Source organism: Sciurus carolinensis, chromosome 2 (genome assembly GCF_902686445.1).
Source record: "Sciurus carolinensis chromosome 2, mSciCar1.2, whole genome shotgun sequence".
Lineage (NCBI taxonomy): Eukaryota > Metazoa > Chordata > Mammalia > Rodentia > Sciuridae > Sciurus > Sciurus carolinensis.
Genome location: NC_062214.1, coordinates 123,348,886 through 123,367,321, shown reverse-complemented (window position 1 = coordinate 123,367,321; position 18,436 = coordinate 123,348,886). Strand labels below are relative to the sequence as shown.

The window sequence follows — 18,436 nt, the reverse complement described above, 5'->3', positions numbered from 1 at the left end:
TTTAGTTTAGTGATGACACAAAGCAAGTTTAAACCCTTTTTATTTACCAACCTATGAAAACACCAATAATGTTTAAGTATGTTACCCCATGTAATTTAAGGAGTTAAAAGTACTTGATGTTATTTAACAATTAGCATTTTAACTTTGTAAATTAACCAGACGTCTCTACAAACACATTTGAGTAATCCCATACATGTTAACTCCAATTTATTTATTTTATAAAAACCAAGATATCAGACAAGTGTCCTGAACAGGATCCGTTGCCTCTTTCCTGCTGAAGAAAAGTCCTAGAAGCAATTGACATTAGACATTGTTTAACATTAACATTTCATTAGTTTGACCACCTGGAGACTTGCAAGTTATTTTCAAAGATATTTTACTTTTATTAGTTTACCCAATTTAAATTGAACCTTTTTAAATCACGTGAATAAAAGTATTTGGATCCATTTTTAAATTTTAATTTTAAGAGCGCTCAGTTTTGACAAAACATGACATTAGACAGCACAACATAACACAGAACACAAAATCAAAGGCCTTGTAACTTTATAGGTAAATGTTCATTGCAATGAAACAGATGTTTAAAAACTTCAGTTGAATATAAAATAGAACTGATCAAAAAGAAAAAAAAATCATTAACCTAGGTATGTAGGATCAAAATTATGAGCTCAAAAATACAACATTAAAGAAAAACAAAACAAACGAAGAATCCTAGAAAATAAGTTAGTTAAGTTTAAAACGGACACCTTTTTTTTTCTTTTCTTCAGGTTACCCCTCCTCCTTCCCGCTGAGACTGCTGTAATTTACATTGCATTGCAGGCTTTGACAAGGCCAGGCAGGGGGGAGGGAGGATCACCCAGGACTTTTTAACCCTTTTTTTTTACCTGGTTGAGAAATCAGATTAGGTTTGAATGCAGAAAATCATGAAACAATTATCTCCCAATACTTGTGGGGACTATGGCTACTATATTATGTTCCCACTGTGGAATAATTAACAGCCCCTTATTTAAAAACCACGGAGAGACCTTCTCTATGGTATCAAGGAACGTTCGAGCTGTTTTTTTTTTTTTTTTTTTTGCTTTTAGTGGCATTTCATGACTTTTTAGCAACTCCCTAAGAGGCTGCTGCATCCTAGTTTTGGAGAGTTTTGTTCCCATGGTCAAATTCTAACACTGCTAAGAGCTGACCCAATCACCCAGATGAACCACACAAACAACACGAAAAGTACACACACCACACACACAATTTGGTACCCCTTCATAAATTGAAACTAACTAATTTTACCAGGCAACGAGTCTGCCTTCTGTGAACTTTTACCGGGCTTTCAGCCTATTAACCTCTCTCTGTTACCGGGCTTAAAGCCTATTAATCTTTCTCTGTTACCGGGCTTAAAGCCTATTACTCTTTCTCTGTTACCGGGCTTTCTAGCCTTACTTATTTTATTACTTTATTGCTTTATTATTTTATTACTTTATTACTTACCACTTAACTTACCCTTGTGTGTGAAAAATTATTGTTCTTATGAAATTTCTGAATTTAGCCTAGTTTTAGACAGATCCGTTCCCATGATTAAATTTTACAGTACTACGAGGTAGTTTACTAGTTTAAACACACAAACAAAAGACAAGCGCGCGCACGCACACACGCTCACTCATGCACGCACACACATACACTGTTTGGTACCACTGTATAAATCTGTATCTGGCCACTTCACTCGTCCCTCCTATGGGGATCCTTTTGTGATGAATTGTCCCTCCCACGGGGATCCTTTTGTTATGACTCGTCCCTCCTACGGGGATCCTTTTGTGATGAATTGTCGCGGCTCCGCGAACCTCGAGACGTCTCACCTTTTGTACTCTCGGACTAATTTTTGTCTTGATTTGAGAACTTATGTGAACTCACCCTTATATTTTTTCTCGTTCCCGGTCTTGATTCGGCACCATTTATCGCGCTCCCCTGCCCGCAGAGAAACACGAAACCGGATCGGGGCAAGTTCTTTATTTTCTGCTAGCAGTTACTTCTGGCTGGCCGGCCGCCGGCAGCTCTTGCAAGCGCCTTACATTACATACAACAACCAATCAGCTTATAGATCACGAGGGGAAAGCATGGACAGTAATGGAGCACAATAGTGTGGATATAGCAATCATGCAGTGTCCACGAGGACCCATGACCAATCACATTAACTTCCTCAAATAACGCCACTTGTTGGCAGAGAGTATTAGTCTGCTGGAGGTACCTGGTTTTGTTCTCAGCACTTCCTTGGCATCGTGGCCAGCCTAATATTCTCTGCCAACAAGTGGCGTTATTTGAGGAAGTTAATGTGATTGGTCATGGGTCCTCGTGGACACTGCATGCTTGCTATATCCACACTATTGTGCTCCATTACTGTCCATGCTTTCCCCTCGTGATCTATAAGCTGATTGGTTGTTGTATGTAATGTAAGGCGCTTGCAAGAGCCGCCGGCGGCCGGCCAGCCAGAAGTAACTGCTAGCAGAAAATAAAGAACTTGCCCCGATCCGGTTTCGTGTTTCTCTGCGGGCAGGGGAGCGCGATAAATGGTGCCGAATCAAGACCGGGAACGAGAAAAAATATAAGGGTGAGTTCACATAAGTTCTCAAATCAAGACAAAAATTAGTCCGAGAGTTCAAAAGGTGAGACGTCTCGAGGTTCGTGGAGCTGCGACAATTTATCACAAAAGGATCCCTGTAGGAGGGACGAGTCATAACAAAAGGATCCCCGTGGGAGGGACAATTCATCACAAAAGGATCCCCATAGGAGGGACGAGTGAAGTGACCAGATACAGATTTATACAGTGGTACCAAACTGTGTATGTGTGTGCGTGTGTGAGTGAGCGTGTGTGCGTGCGCGCGCTTGTCTTTTGTTTGTGTGTTTAAACTAGTAAACTACCTCGTAGTACTGTAAAATTTAATCATGGGAACGGATCTGTCTAAGATTAGAATGCAGCGGCCTCTTAGAGAACTTTTAAAAAATCACGGAACACCATTGAAGGCAAACACGGCCTTGAAGTTTCTTGATACTGTAGAGAAAGTCTCTCCGTGGTTTTTAGATGAAGGATTATTAAATCTTCCTCAGTGGGAACAGCTAGGAGAGGATTTGCGCGATGCGGAGAGACGCGAGCCACTGCCAATGGGAACACTGGCAATATGGTCGCTTGTTAAATCTTGTTTGATGCAGCAAGGTAAATCAAAAAACCCTTTTAGGGATTAAAGGGGCCTTTAGAAGAAGGAAGTCAGATCTTAGAAGAAATTAAAGAGGAACGATCATGTTCTCAGAATTCAGAAAGAGAAAATTATACGGAAAGAGAAAGTTCTGAAGAAGAACTTACTGGGGAGGAGCTTGAAGAAGCTATGGGAAAGTTAAGCGTGCAACCTGAGCGCCATCTAGCGTCTAAACGGCTTAGTACACCTATTGCTCCCAGTGCACCACCTATGGAGTTTAAGGAAAAGGAAAACCACAGCAGACATAGAGCGTGGGCCTCCTTACAGAATGCTACATATCCAGTATTTGAGGATGCCCAAAATCAAAGGTTTCATCAGCTATTAGATTTTAAAATGGTTAAACAGCTAAAAGAAGCAGTGAGCACTTATGGGCCTCAATCGGCTTTTACAGTCTCACTGGTAGAGACCATGATGTCCTTAAATATGCTACCTTTGGATTGGACTAATCTAGCTAGAGCAACCTTGTCAGGGGGACAGTATCTTATGTGGAAAACAGCTTGACAGGAAATTTCAATGGACACTGCAAGGCACAATGCAACTTCAGGAAATCCGCAGGTAGACAGAGACATGTTGATGGGAACAGGGCCTTATGAGGGAGTCCAGGCACAGATTAATTATCATCCTACAGTGTATGCTCAAATTGCTGTGGCTGCTATTAAAGCATGGAAAACCCTACAAGGGTCAGGAGATTTACAAGGACAATTGTCAAAAGTTACCCAGGGAAGTAATGAGCCCAATACAGACTTTGTTGATAGATTAATTCAAACAGCTTCTAGAATTTTTGGAGATGCTGATCAAGCAATGCCATTAATAAAACAGTTAGCCTATGAACAAGCCAATAAATGGTGCAAAGATGCCATCAGGCCATGGAGAAATAAAGACTTGACTACTTATTTAAGAGTCTACAAAGACATTAATGAGGCCTCTAGAAATAGTGCTGCATTTATTGCTGCACTCGATAGACAAACCTCTGTTCTTGCCACAGCATTAGCACAAAAAGGAGGGGGTAAAAAAGGAGGACCTCTTGGTTCCTGCTTCACATGTGGACAAATGGGACACTTGAGAGCATGTTGCCCTTCCAGGAACAATGGCCAAGGAAAGGGGCCCAAGTTATGTCCTCGGTGTAAAAGAGGAAATCATTGGCTTAGTGAATGTTATTCTGTTAGGGACAAAGAAGGGAATCTTTTACCAACTAACCCCAAGTTACAAAAAAATGGGGTGAGGGGCCCGCCCCGGGGCCCACAACAAATATACGGGGTGATTCAACAAGTGCCATGACAGTGGTATCCTCCAACCGAGAAGGGAATGAAGCTCAGGAAAGAAGAGCCACCTCAGGAAGTGCAGGATTGGACATCTGTGCCACCTCCAGACTCGTATTAACCCCTGATATGGGTGTACAAATGGTAGACACAGATTGGGAAGGAAATATTCCGGCAAATTCAGTAGGATTGCTTCTAGGCAGAAGTTCTTCTACCTTAAGAGGTCTTATAGTCCACCCAGGAGTAATTGATCCTGATTTTCAAGGACAAGTTAAGGCTATGGTTTCTTCACCCAAAGGAATTACAGTCATTTCTCCAGGAGATAGGATAGCACAAATGTTAATTTTACCTAGTCAGCATTCCCTGTGGCCTAGTAAGAAGACAATAAGGGGAACTAACGGATTTGGGTCTACAGGAGGACCCTGGGCTAATTTTACTATGGACCTCCAAGATAGGCCCATAATGCAGTTAATAGTGGGACATAAACCTTTTATAGGGTTACTGGACACAGGAGCTGATAAAAGTATAATAAGTGAGTCAGTTTGGCCCAAAGGGTGGCCTGTAGTTACAGCTAATCAAAATTTACAAGGTTTGGGCGTGGCTCAATCACCTAACCAGAGTGCTGCTTCGCTGTCCTGGAGGGATAATAAGGGCCATTCAGGGATTTTTCAACCATATATCTGTAAAATACCTATTTCCTTATGGGGGAGGGATGTCTTAACTCAAATAAATGCTAAATTAACTACAAATATTAATTCTAAACCTGTGACACATATGATGAAAAAGATGCAATATACAGAAAATCAAGGGTTAGGTCGAGAACAACAGGGATCACTACAACCCTTGCCCTTACCTCCTCCAAAAAATGATTTCAGAGGGCTGGGTTTTATATAGGGGCCACTGTTATTACACCAATTCCAATAGTTTGGAAAAATGATGAGCCCAATGGATTCAACAGTGGCCCCTTACTACAGTAAAGTTGGAAGCGGCTCATAAATTAGTACAAGAACAAGTACAGGCAGGACATTTACAACCTTCTACTTCTCCCTGGAATACTCCTATCTTTGTCATTAAGAAAAAGTCTGGAAAGTGGAGACTATTACATGATTTAAGGGCCATTAATGCACAGATGTTCCCTATGGGTCCTATATAACAGGGATTGCCTTTAGTTACAGCTTTACCTAAAAATTGGCCCACTGTTATTTTAGATTTAAAAGATTGTTTTTTCTCAATCCCATTACATAGAAGGGATTGTTGGCGGTTTGCTTTTACCTTACCTTCTCTCAATCATGCACAGCCTGACCAAAGATTTGAGTGGACTGTGTTGCCTCAAGGCATGACTAATAGTCCCACGTTATGCCAAATATATGTAGATAAAGCCTTAAAACCTACAAGAGACAATTTTCCAGATTTGTTGATTTATCATTATATGGATGATATCCTTATCTGCCACAAAAACAGACAATTCTTGGAAAAGGCTTTACAATTTCTAATTTCCACTCTACAACAGTATGGCTTAAACATTTCTCCAAAAAAGCTACAAATGGGAGAAACTCAAGAATATCTAGGTACTAAGCTTACAGCTACTATGGTAAAGCCTTTAAAATTAACCATTAGAACCGATAAGCTTAAAAATCTAAATGATTTTCAAAGACTCCTTGGAGATATAAATTGGATTAGGCCATATTTAAAGATTACCACAGGAGAGCTGAAACCTCTATTTAATATACTTAAAGGAGACCCTAATCTCCATTCCCCGAGAGTCCTTACTTTGGAAGCACAAAGGGTTCTCACGTTGGTAGAACAGAGATTGCAATCAGATTATACAGAAAGATGTGATCCATCCCAACCTCTAATGTTGATTATTATCCCAGAACAACATAGCCCATATGGAATTCTATGGCAAGGAGGACCTTTACAGAGTATCAATCTCCCAACATCGCCCACAAAACAGTTACAAACATTTCCTAAGACAATAGCTCAGTTGATATATAAAGGGTTAGAGGCCTGTATTACTATATTTGGAAGCACCCTAAGGTCATTATTATTCCCTATACTAAACTACAAATGCAGTGGTTGATTCAGCATGATGATGATTGGGCTGTTTTATATTGCTCAACCACAGCAACATTTGATAATCATTATCCTAAACATCCATGGATACAGTTTTGTAAAAATACTCCAATTATATTTCCAAAAATTACAAAGACGCAGCCTTTGCATCATTGTCAAACAATATTTACTGATGGATCAAAAAATGGAGTGGGAGCAGTAATAGTTGGAGATAAAACTGAAACCATCATTCTCCCTTCCTCGTCTGCCCAAGTAGTGGAGCTTGCTACAGTAGTCTTAGCTTTTAATATCATGAAGGATCAACCTTTTAATCTGTTATCTGACAGTTATTATATAGTACAATCAATACCTTGTTTAGAAACTCTGCCTTATATTCCCGATGGATCCACAGTTGCTCCTTACTTTCGAACCTTGCGTGCCCTAATTTTAGACCGCAAATACCCCTTTTATGTAGGACATATTAGAGCTCATTCTGGTCTACCAGGACCACTTGCCAAAGCAAATGCTAAGGCTGATAAAGCCACAAAAACCATCTTTGCTTTTACACTATTTGAACAAGCTAAGATGTTTCATTCACAATTTCATGCTAATTCTACTACTCTTAGAAGAAAGTTTAATATTTCCAAAGATGTTGCTAGACAAATTGTTAAAACATGTCAACATTGTGCCACCCTATTGCCAGTACAGTCTGTTGGAGTAAATCCCAGAGGACTGTTACCTAATCATATTTGACAAATGGATGTAACTCATATTCCTGAATTCGGTACTGTAAAGTATGTACATGTTTCAGTAGACACCGCTTCAGGAGTAATTATGGCCTCAGCTCACACTGGTGAAAAGGTTAAAGATGTTATACAACATTGTTTACAAACATTTGCAGCCTGGGGCGTTCCAAAAATCATCAAAACTGATAATGGGCCAGCTTACACATCCAAAAGTTTTCTTCTATTTACAAAAAATTTTGGTATACAGCTCATCACAGGAATTCCTTATAATCTTCAAGGACAAGGAATAGTGGAACGCACTCATTTAACATTAAAAAATTGTTTAATAAAACAAAAAGGGGGAATAGGTGCTGACTTTAGAGCACCTAAAGACAAACTAAATTTAGTACTCTTTATTTTAAATTTTTTAAATGTGGACAAAAATGGAAGCACGGCTGCAGAGAGACATGCTAATCCCGCAAGTACTCAAATGTGGGTAAAGTGGAAAGATATTCTCACAGGTACATGGAAAGGTCCAGATCCAGTTCTTCGGTGGGTCCGAGGGTCTGTTTGTGTCTTCCCACAGGATCAGCAAACACCAATTTGGATACCTGAAAGGTTGACCAGACTGGTGCATCAAAGTAACGATGAAGAACATCGTGCTGATAAGCGCCCTGCTAATGATGATGTTGACACTGGTGAAGACACGAGAATTATGGGCGATAGTTAAAGCCTGGCCATATCCTTTACCGTTAACTAATACTTCCTCTTTACTTCCTCTGTTGTTCACTACCAAGATGGCTACAGGATTACCCACTACGTCTTTTGATCCAGATACTCATCTATATAATTTTTCCACTTTCTCCCTCCCTGAAACCTTGTGCTTTGATATACCTGAAGATAATGCTATTAGTAGTAATGACTTTAACCCTTGTATTGTTCTCCAAAAGCAGGTACAGGGTTTCTTTACATCCAGGGATTCTCCTGATGCTCTACCTGAACACTACAGTATGCTTGGTGGTCACATTGTTAATGGTACATACATAACCGTATCAGTGGAAGGATGGGAAGGGGCAGCCAACTTGATTACAGGACTTATACCTCACAAATTACCACTTCCCACTAATGGATTTAAAACTCCCAGACTTTTTCCTCCATGTAAACCAAAATTTCCCACACTTCCTACCTGGACAGGTTGTCAAGATGCTGAGCAAGCAGCCCCAGTTCAACATGGATTTTTCTTCACACCAAATTTTACTTCTCAGCGTACCACTGATGACTTTCATGATCATGACGGCAAATTTGGCGGAAGGCGCATTAATCCTTTTGATAATTGGTTGCTATTTACCTCGACTTCAGGATATACTAACTTACAACCCTTTTTTGCTCTTAAAGGAGGATCTTTCAGACAATGCGAATGGACTTCTAGGAAGTGGACTGGAATTGACAAGAGTGGAGCCAGGACTACTACTAATTGTACTCAAAATCTTTCATTCTTGTCCACCCCAGTCTGTGTGTTCCCTCCTTTTATGTTTTTACTAACTAACGTTAACAGCACAAACCTTAATTGCTCTCAATCTAGATGCTACCTTTCTCAATGTTGGAATGCTACCAATTTCTCCCGAGCGGTCATCATGCGAATTCCTACTTTTCTGCCTATGCCAGTTTCTGTTACAGATGATGAATTGCCAGTATTGCTTTCCAGAAATAAGAGGGATTTTGGAATCACCGTAGCAGTCATCACCACCATAGTTGCATCAGCAGCAGCAGCCACTGCAGCAGCTGTAGCCTTGACGACATCAGTACAGTCAGCAACTAAGCTTAATGAAGTGGTCCAGCAGACAGCTACTGCTCTGTCTACTCAACAAACAGTGGATCAACACCTAAAAGCAGGACTACTTTTGGTGAACCAGCGTGTGGACTTACTTCAAGAACAGATGGACCTTTTACAAGAACTGTTAAGCGTGGGGTGTATTTATCATCTGCCAGGACTGTGCATTACACCTGTAGCTTATCATAATCTTAGTTATGCAGCAAATTTGTCTAAAATCATATCTACTCAGCTACATGCCAATTGGTCTTATAAATTTGATAATCTTACTGCCATTCTTAGATCACAAATTGTTAGCCTTAATTCTACTAGAGTTAATATAGCCCCTATATCTGAAATGCAAAATTGGTTATCCTCTTCCTTCAGTTTTGTAAAACAATGGGCAGGAATGGGAGCATTGTGTGTGTTAATGATTATTGCAATTATCTTCCTCACACGCTTTATCATGCGTATATGCCAAGTTCATGCCAGAGATCGCATCATTTTCCATCAAGCCATGATGGCCTTAGAGGCTGGCAGCTCTCCTCAAGTCTGGCTGAGCATGCTGGATCGGTAGTCAATGACGGGTAAGGAAGAAGGTAACCTCGTACCGACCTAAGACAGGAGCTGTAGCATGCTCTGCAGTTATCCGATGACGGGTAAGGACGATGGTTGACCACTCCGCCTAAGACAGGCACGGTCCCAAGCCAGCATTCTTTTAATAAATAAAAAAGGGGGAGCTGTCGGGGTGCCACGGACCTCAGCCCTTCGGCGTGGCCAAGATGGCGCCTGGCAAGGTGCCAAGGAAGTGCTGAGAACAAAACCAGGTACCTCCAGCAGACTAATTCTCTCTGCCAACAAGCGGCGTTATTTGAGGAAGTTAATGTGATTGGTCATGGGTCCTCGTGGACCCATGTGCTTGCTATATCCACACTATTATGCTCCATTACTGTCCATGCTTTCTCCTCGTGATCTATAAGCTGATTGGTTGTTGTATGTAATGTAAGGCGCTTGCAAGAGCCGCCGGCGGCCGGCCAGCCAGAAGTAACTGCTAGCAGAAAATAAAGAACTTGCCCCGATCCGGTTTCGTGTTTCTCTGCGGGCAGGGGAGCGCGTCAAGCTTGCTTGTTTTGCTTGTGTACCCGGCATCCCAAGGGGCGATGTTGTGATGTACATTGAAAAAGTAATCATAATAGGCGACTTTCTACAGAAAAAAATTAATGTTCCCTAGTTCCCAGGGTTTATGAGAAAAAGACATTGTCTTTCAAAATGATATAGGTCTGGATATTCAAGCCCAGTTTTGTTCTCAGTGTTTCCTTAATGTGGCTAGGTTTATGAGATCAGAAAGAGGACATTCAGGGACATGGTGCTTTACTCTCTCCCTTTTCTTTATGATACAACACTCAAATATGAAATTGAAGATAACTGATTTCAAGCAGTATATACAATAGTTTGGGTAGGGTTATGAGAACCAATAAGAGATGGAAAAGGAATGAGGGTTATCAAAAGCAGTGAGCTCTTCTCATACTTACGCCAACAGGACTACGGGAAGAAAGGAAGTTCTATTAACACAAGTAAGCTACAGTAGCAGAAGAGGGTGTCACCCTCTCTTCTGTAAGTAACACAGCCTGCTTCTATAGCTTATCACGGACTTTTCCTGCATCCCACGAGACCACCCTAGATCCCAAGGTGTGGTGCTCCAGATAGCACTGAAACCGAACCTTAGCAGACTATTCTGATCAATCAGTCAGTTCCGTGTAAGTGGTGGGGCATGTGGGTAGTACTAATGGTTCCATGTACTGTAACCTCATTATTATACTTCATTTGCTATCTCATGTGTCTCTTGTTGAGACACAATGTTGCATAGATATCATATGAATTGATAAGTTATTTTATAATATAAATCCACAGATGATTAGGCTGAAAGAAGTGTTGAATGTTTATCACTCAGGGTTTGGTCAAAGAAATAGTATCACTACAGTGTTAGAGAATAAGATATTACTTATTGGAATTAGACTTTGTGCAATGGTGGAAACCATTAAGCAGTCCATATAAGTTGTTACCACCGAGCCTCACGTCAGGTCTGAAGCCAGGAAAGCCAACATTATGGAAGATGTGTCATCCTTAAAGAAAAGGAAGACAGTAAAGCACCATGGTCTTGAGATGCTCCTCGGAGTTCCCAAGAACCTAATGAAGTCAATGAAGAAAGAGAGTGCCTAGGCCAGGATGAGTAGAAGTTATCTTGAAGGATATCTTGAAGGACATGCACTCTGGGAACTATGGAAAGCTACTGTAAAAAGTTGCTTTTTGCATGCACACCAGGAGAGTTGCTCCATGGGATGCTGGTCATACAAGTAAACAAGCAAACTTATGCTGATGATGTTGCTGCTTCTGCAGCCTAACATGTAAAACCCCTCTCTGAGTGGGGACAGGTGTGGAACTGAAGGAACTATGGAAAGGATAGGTGTCCCTCATCTAGCCAGTCAACACTGAATGAAATGCCATGAGACAGACAAGGTAATTCTTGGCAAAGCTCCATAAAGGATCAAGGTGCTATCTGCTGAACCTTCCCTGTAAGCATTTCCCCAGTAAAGCCTTATGACTCATATAGTCTTTGGGTATTTTCTTTGGTCTCTCAACAACATATCCCACTGCACTGGTATTAGTGTGCTTTGGCTTGACAGAAGGGCAAATGGACATGAAGTGGAGACCAAAGGTCAACTAGTGTTGTGTGTGTCTCTCAATACTTCTAATTTTTTTTTGGTAGTGGGGAATGAACCCAGGGTCACTCAACCACTGAGCCACATGCCCAGCCCTTTTTAATATTTTATTTAGAGACAGGGTCTCACTAAGTTTCTTTTGGCCTTAATAAGTTGCTGAGGCTGGCATTGAACTCCTGATCCTCTTGCTTCAACCACTTGAACTGCTGAGATTACAGGCATGTACTACTGTGCCCAGCTCAATATTCTCAATTTTTTTTTAACATGGAAAGAATCAGCTTTATTTTCTCTAGGTTAAAAAAAATAGAAGCAGCTATTAATTTTTGCTGAGAAAAATGCTTCTTTTGGTGTTCATGTCTAAATTTCTGAAAAGGTGATCTGGTTATTAAAATCATTCCAAATGCATTCATAAACCAGATCCATGTGTGACCAGCCCTTTACAAAAATAATTACAGTTGCCACAGCATTTTCATTCATTCTTGTCATACATTACAACATGCAAATACACAAGAAAGGTCAAACAAGCTGAAGTAAACATTACAGCATCAGGAAAATGAAAATCCCTCTGTATAAAATAAATACAACTTCGTAATAACTAAAGAAAATGAAAGCAATTAATAAAAATAATGGCAGTTTAAAGTATAACTGTCTCATTACCCAATTATAAAATAAATTACTGTAAAATGCATAGACTCCTTACATGTAAAGAATTTGTGCATCACAGTCAGGTGTCCAACAGTTTTACACAATAAAAATAAAGCCATCCAAAATGTGTGCATACTTTGCAATTAGAATACACATAACATTTTTTTGTTCTTTAAACTGTTTTGAAAATATTAAATGTAAAAATCTCAGATGGACATTTTACAGAAAAACTCATATTTAATCTTCCATATGGCTACAGTCACCTTCCCCCAACAGATCAGCACCCTCAGCGTTTTCCCAGGGCCCAATTCCTACTTGTTGGGGACTGGTGCAAAATGAATATTTTCAATTTTGATGATGAAGGTAACTGCATAACCTGGGGACTTTCATCATAATCACGTTCTTGCATCTGGCTCAGGACTTGGAGGAACTGAAGGGAGAGAGCCACTAGGAGGTAGGAGCCGCAGGCCTAGATGCTGTCCCACACCATTAGGGTGAGCCAGCCCATCAGAAGCCACATGTGAAAAGTGATTTGGTACCTGAACACATCTTCAAACCAAAAGTGAATGTTTCTTCAATTCCACATCCAAAATTCCCACAAACTTTTCTTGTGGTGAAATTCATACACAGAAATATACGAAGCAAAAAGGTAGATGAGGAAATAGGCTCAAAAGGGTAATGGAAATTGAATGGGTTTAGGTAGCCTAATGCTAATCAAGAAAGGTGGTGATGTTTTCTTAGTTTCTTCTTGACATTCTAAAAATAGCTCACACAACTTTGACCTTTCTATCAAACAGTGTGCATCCATTAGACTCATGTGAGTGCTCTCAAGATTCTAACCTCCTTGCCCACCCTGGCAGAGTGACAAAAGGGAGTAGAGTGTTTGCAAGTTGCAAGAAAGAGAAAGAAGCCCCCCCACCTTTTTAAAATTCTTTTTTAGTTGTGGATGGACTTTCATCTCAGTTTATTTATTTATATGTGGTGCTGAGGATTGAACCCAGTGCCTCACAAATGCTAGTCAAGCACTCTACCACTGAGCCACAACCCCAGCCCAAAAGAAGCCCCTTTTAATGTCCCCTCTTGGAGTATAGTCAGAAATTCCTGTATGTGAGGCATATTCCTGTTCAAAAAAAAAAAAAAAAAGACAAAGAAAGTATTTCCTGTACTAAAAGCTTTAAAGTAGCCGGCCCTCGTCCATATGTTTAAGAATTTACTTCATTTAAATATTATTCCTTAGGAATTGAGGTTCAGGATTATTATAATCTATGCTTTATAAAACAAATTTTCTATGTAAATCCTTCTGTTGGTAGAAGAGATTTTTCCTTTCCTCCTAAGTAGAAGACAAAATAGCCTCAATATCAGCATATATAAGCAAATCAGAGTAGTCAAAGATTTTCTTTGAGTTTTATCATTAACAATGAACTTCTGTGTTCAAAGAAGACTGTTCACAATTCAATCATTTAAGAGATCATCCTGTAACTCACTAACTGTCTGCATATTCTTCTCATTGCCACCTTCATTTCTTGATTCCTTAGTGTGTAGATGACAGGATTCAGAAAAGGCGTGATGACTGCATCGAATATAGCTAGGAACTTGTCCAGGTGTGTGGAGGGAGATGGCCATGTGTAGAAGAAGATCAAAGGACCAAAGAACAAGATGACCACAGTGATGTGAGCTGAAAGTGTGGACAGAGCCTTCGAGGAACCAGCAGAAGAGTGTTTCTGAACACTGAGAATGATGACAATATAGGAAATTACCAGTATGAGGAAGGAGCCCACAGAGATGAAACCACTGTTAGCTGTGATCATGAATTCCAGTCGGTAGGTGTCTGTGCAGGCAAGTTTGATGAACCGGGGAAGGTCACAGTAAAAGCTGTCCAACACATTAGGGCCACAGAAGGGCAACTTTACTACAAAAGTCAATTGAACCACTGAGTGCGTAAGGCCAACCACCCAGGCAGTCACTGAAAAGAAGATGCACATTTTTGGGCTCATGATGGTCAGGTAGTGCAGAGGCTTACATATGGCCACATATCTGTCAAAGGCCATGGCTATGAGCAGCACCATCTCCATACCACCAATGACATGGATGAAGAAGATCTGGGTGATGCATCCTCTAAAGGAGATGACTTTGTGCTTCCTGAAAAGGTCATAAATCATCTTGGGGGAGACAACCGAAGAAAAACCCAGGTCAATGAAGGAGAGGTTGGCCAAGAGAAAGTACATGGGAGAATGTAAATGTGGCTCAGAAGCCACCGTGAACACAATGAGGGAGTTTCCCATCATGCTTGCCACATAAAACATGGAGGAGAACACAAAGAGGAGTAGCTGGATACCCCAGGAGTTGGTGAGTCCCAGGAACACAAACTCAGACACCACAGAGTGATTTGCTCCTTCCATTGGCTTTATTGGATGTGCTGCCTGTGGAAGAACAACAGGAGAAAATGTAAATTATGACAACTATGTTAATAGACCAGGAGGAGAGAAGTCAAAGTTATAAAAGCCTAGTTTTACTTTCGCATTAAAACCAACTTAAAGATCAATAAGCATACGAACTAAGGCTAAACATCATTAATACATCAGGGAAGTATCAAATAAAATCACAATGAGATATCAATTTACATTTGTTAAAAGAGTTATTATCACAAAGTCAATATATAAAAAGTTGGGGGTGGATGTCAAATAAGAAATTACTTGTACACTGTTGATTGGAGTTTAAGTCAGCACAGCTATTAAGGAAAATAGTACAGAGATTTGTCAAAAAAATTAAACATAGTGGCTGGGTATATAACTCAGTGGTAGAGTACCTGCTTTGCATGTACAAGACCCTGGATTATATCTCCAGCATCACAAGAAAGAAAAAATTAACAATAGAACTTCCATATAATCCACAATACAACTTGTAGGACTGTATCTGAAGATTAGTGACATTATTATACTTGAAAGACGTATTCCATGTTCATTGAAGGATTTTTCACAATATCCTGGGAGAGTAAAATATATGGAAACAACCTAAGTGTCCTTTTGACAGTTGAGTTGGACACACACACACACCCATTCTTCTCCTTAGAAAGGGATAATCTGTGTTTTGTGACAACATAAATGAGAATGGAAGTTATTGTGCCAAGTGAAATTAAAAAGGCATGGAAAGACAATTTCCATGATTTCCTGAAAGATTTCACTTATGAGTAGGAAAAAAAGTCACACTCACAGAAGCAGAGATTATTATGGTTGACCAGGGGTGGACAGGGTCGGGTGGGGAGATGTAATGGTAGAATATTCATCAGTTATTCAATTTGCATCCTTAATTTCTGGATATCTATTATACAGTATGGTGACTATGGTTTATAATAAATGTGTAGTTCATACTTGAAAATTCCTCAGGCAGTAGATCTTGAATGTTCTCATCACAAATAAGTATAGCTTTATTCAATCATTTCACAACGTGTGTACATATATCAAAACATCACATTGTACACCATAAATATACTTAATATGTATAGTCAATTGTATCTTAATGAAACTGGAAGGGGCAATCCACGTATTATGCCCAGAGATTTGAAATTGTAACCACACAGAGAAGTAGGTGGCTGTCATACAGTTGTTCTATTCCATGAAGGATTGTCTCTGAGTTTAATATCCTTTTGCTTTCTCCAAGAGAAGCTGCAGTGATGTTCCTCATATGATAGAAGATTGGTCAACATGGGAACCTATGATTTTACCCCAAGTTCTTTTAATTTTTCCTTCAAAACACAGCTTGGTTCAGTCACAAAGCACTATGTACCTTTTCTCAACTGGTGCCTCCACCAAGACCACAGGATTATTCTGACAAATAAGCCCTTCCTTCCTACTCCGCACCTCTGGAAAACATTTATCTTCAAAGTTTATTAAATGTTTATCATAGCTAGAAGGTCTTACTTAATATTATTCGGATTCTCTGATGCAATGAAAAAGTGGTCCACAGAGAGGTGCAGGTCCATGAACTGTCAATGACCAATTTTCATCACATTAGAGACTGAAATGGTGAGTAAATATTTAGAAATGGAGCTGGGGATATAGCTTAGTTCGTATAGTGCTTGCCTGGCAAGCACAAGGTCCTGGGTTCATTCCCCCAGCACCATAGAAGTTTCTCTAGCAATTTGACATTACAATGAAAAATAGAAGCCTGGATTTGCATTCAGCTAAGGTATCAGTCCGTGAAACACTGGGGGAGAAAAATAAGGTAATGTGAGTATCACTGCCCCAGAGTAGCACAGGATCTGAAAGCTTAATCCTACGAGGGCACTGTAGGATTTACTCAAACAATTGTGTTTTACTCAAGTGTTTTACTCAAACAATTGTGAAAGGAGTTATGACATTACTTTGTAATTTTAACTTTATTTGGAGAAGCAACATAACGTAGTAGAAAGAAAAAGGACTTTGGGTTTAGAAAACTAAAATGTATCCTATAGTTCAGCCACTGACAAGTTAATTTTGGGGAAGGTACTTAAAATTTTACTCCTCAGTTTATCTAATGGACAAATTTAAAATATTGACTTCGTATGGTACATTATAGGGATAAAATCATTAAAGATTATAATCATGCTTTCAGTATGTTTGTATTCCATATGTAGGTATTCAGTATTAATATTTCCCTTTCTTCACTTGCTCATTATCATGCTTAGTACATGAGATAAATAAGTGAATAAAAATGAGAGATGGTATTGACAAGTAGAGAACATCAAATCACCATGTTCAAAAGATATTTCAAAATATACTGTCTCATTCTACTCAATAATAGATTATAATATTCATTCTTTTAGTGATCTCAAGTAAGTTTTTAAATGTAAGTTAAATGTATTTCTTTATAGTGCTTAGTACAAATACAATTCATTGTTAAGTTCTCTTAATTAGACCACGATTCCCATAAAGTTAAGGACTATATCTGTCTTCTCTCCAATGTTTCCCAAAACTTAGAATCACAACAGGTACATGATGGGAATGAGTAAGTATTCTCTGAAAGACAGAAAAAGGTGTATTTGGATTATTTAAAGGCATATTAAAATATGCTTAATTATATAAAGAAGATAAGCAGACCACAGTTCTGAAGTGACAGAGAAAATATAAAATAAAGCATTATAAAAGTGAGCAAGAATTGCAGAAAATATGAAATAAAAAGACTTAAAGGAAAATCCAAAAAGGACTATGAAATTTGGAAAATATGTGTACAATAAAGAAGAGAAGAAGGAAAAGGCTCATTTTTAATTAAGAGAGTTTCTAAGATATGCTGTACACACTTTTTTAACCCATTTTTTAGAAACAGTATAGTTATGAATAAATTAAAGTATATATCTAGGAATCTTTCAAGTACTAAGGTTCTTAGAAGAGTTTCTCCATCAGTTTTCATCAGCTATATATTCACTCGTCTTTTGGATCTCTGATCCCATGAACTAGACAAGAACTAAAATTTTTCTTTAAAGTGAGTTTAAAATAAAATGAGATGTAACTATGGCATGTAGATGTACCAAATGAATGAGACTATTCGTGCAAATGTCAGGAGTATAAAAACTCATAAAGTTAGAGTCATTATAGCTTTAAAATCACTTGGCATAGAGTCAGGATTCAAATCTCATTCTAGAGAAAAGGTCTTAGAAAGGTTTCTAGATGTAGACTCAAGGACCTGATGCTTATTCACCTAGAAGTCATAAATACACTCAGGGAAACTCCTGAAGGATAGATTTTAAAATCATCTTCTCTTATAAATCAGTTGTCCTTGAAATAATTTTTCTTAAATGCATTAATTATATTCATTTAAACTAATTTTATATCCATGATGCAAAAGACAAGACCTCTTTACCCTGTGTTGTGATTAATCTTTTTTCTTGAGCTGCATAACATTTAGAAATCCTCCAAATCAGATGACCAGACATTTAATTTTTATGAATGAAGGAAATATTTGGTAACAGGGTTCCAAATATAGAGTCATCAAGGTAAATGGGACCTATGGACAT

General features: G+C 39.1%; 1 protein-coding gene across 1 annotated transcript; it reads right to left on the bottom strand.

Annotated features, from left to right (window-relative positions):
• Positions 1-13,907: 13,907 nt before the first annotated feature.
• On the bottom strand, positions 13,908-14,846 carry LOC124977336 (olfactory receptor 4F3/4F16/4F29-like). Its single transcript, XM_047540803.1, has one exon. It carries the CDS (start codon positions 14,844-14,846, stop codon positions 13,908-13,910), a length of 939 nt encoding a protein of 312 aa, XP_047396759.1.
• Between the last annotated feature and the right edge of the window lie 3,590 nt (positions 14,847-18,436).

Bases quoted from the DNA above. Each gene is read 5' to 3' on its own strand.
- LOC124977336 (XM_047540803.1), bottom strand. From the start codon at position 14,846: ATGGAAGGAGCAAATCACTCTGTGGTGTCTGAGTTTGTGTTCCTGGGA.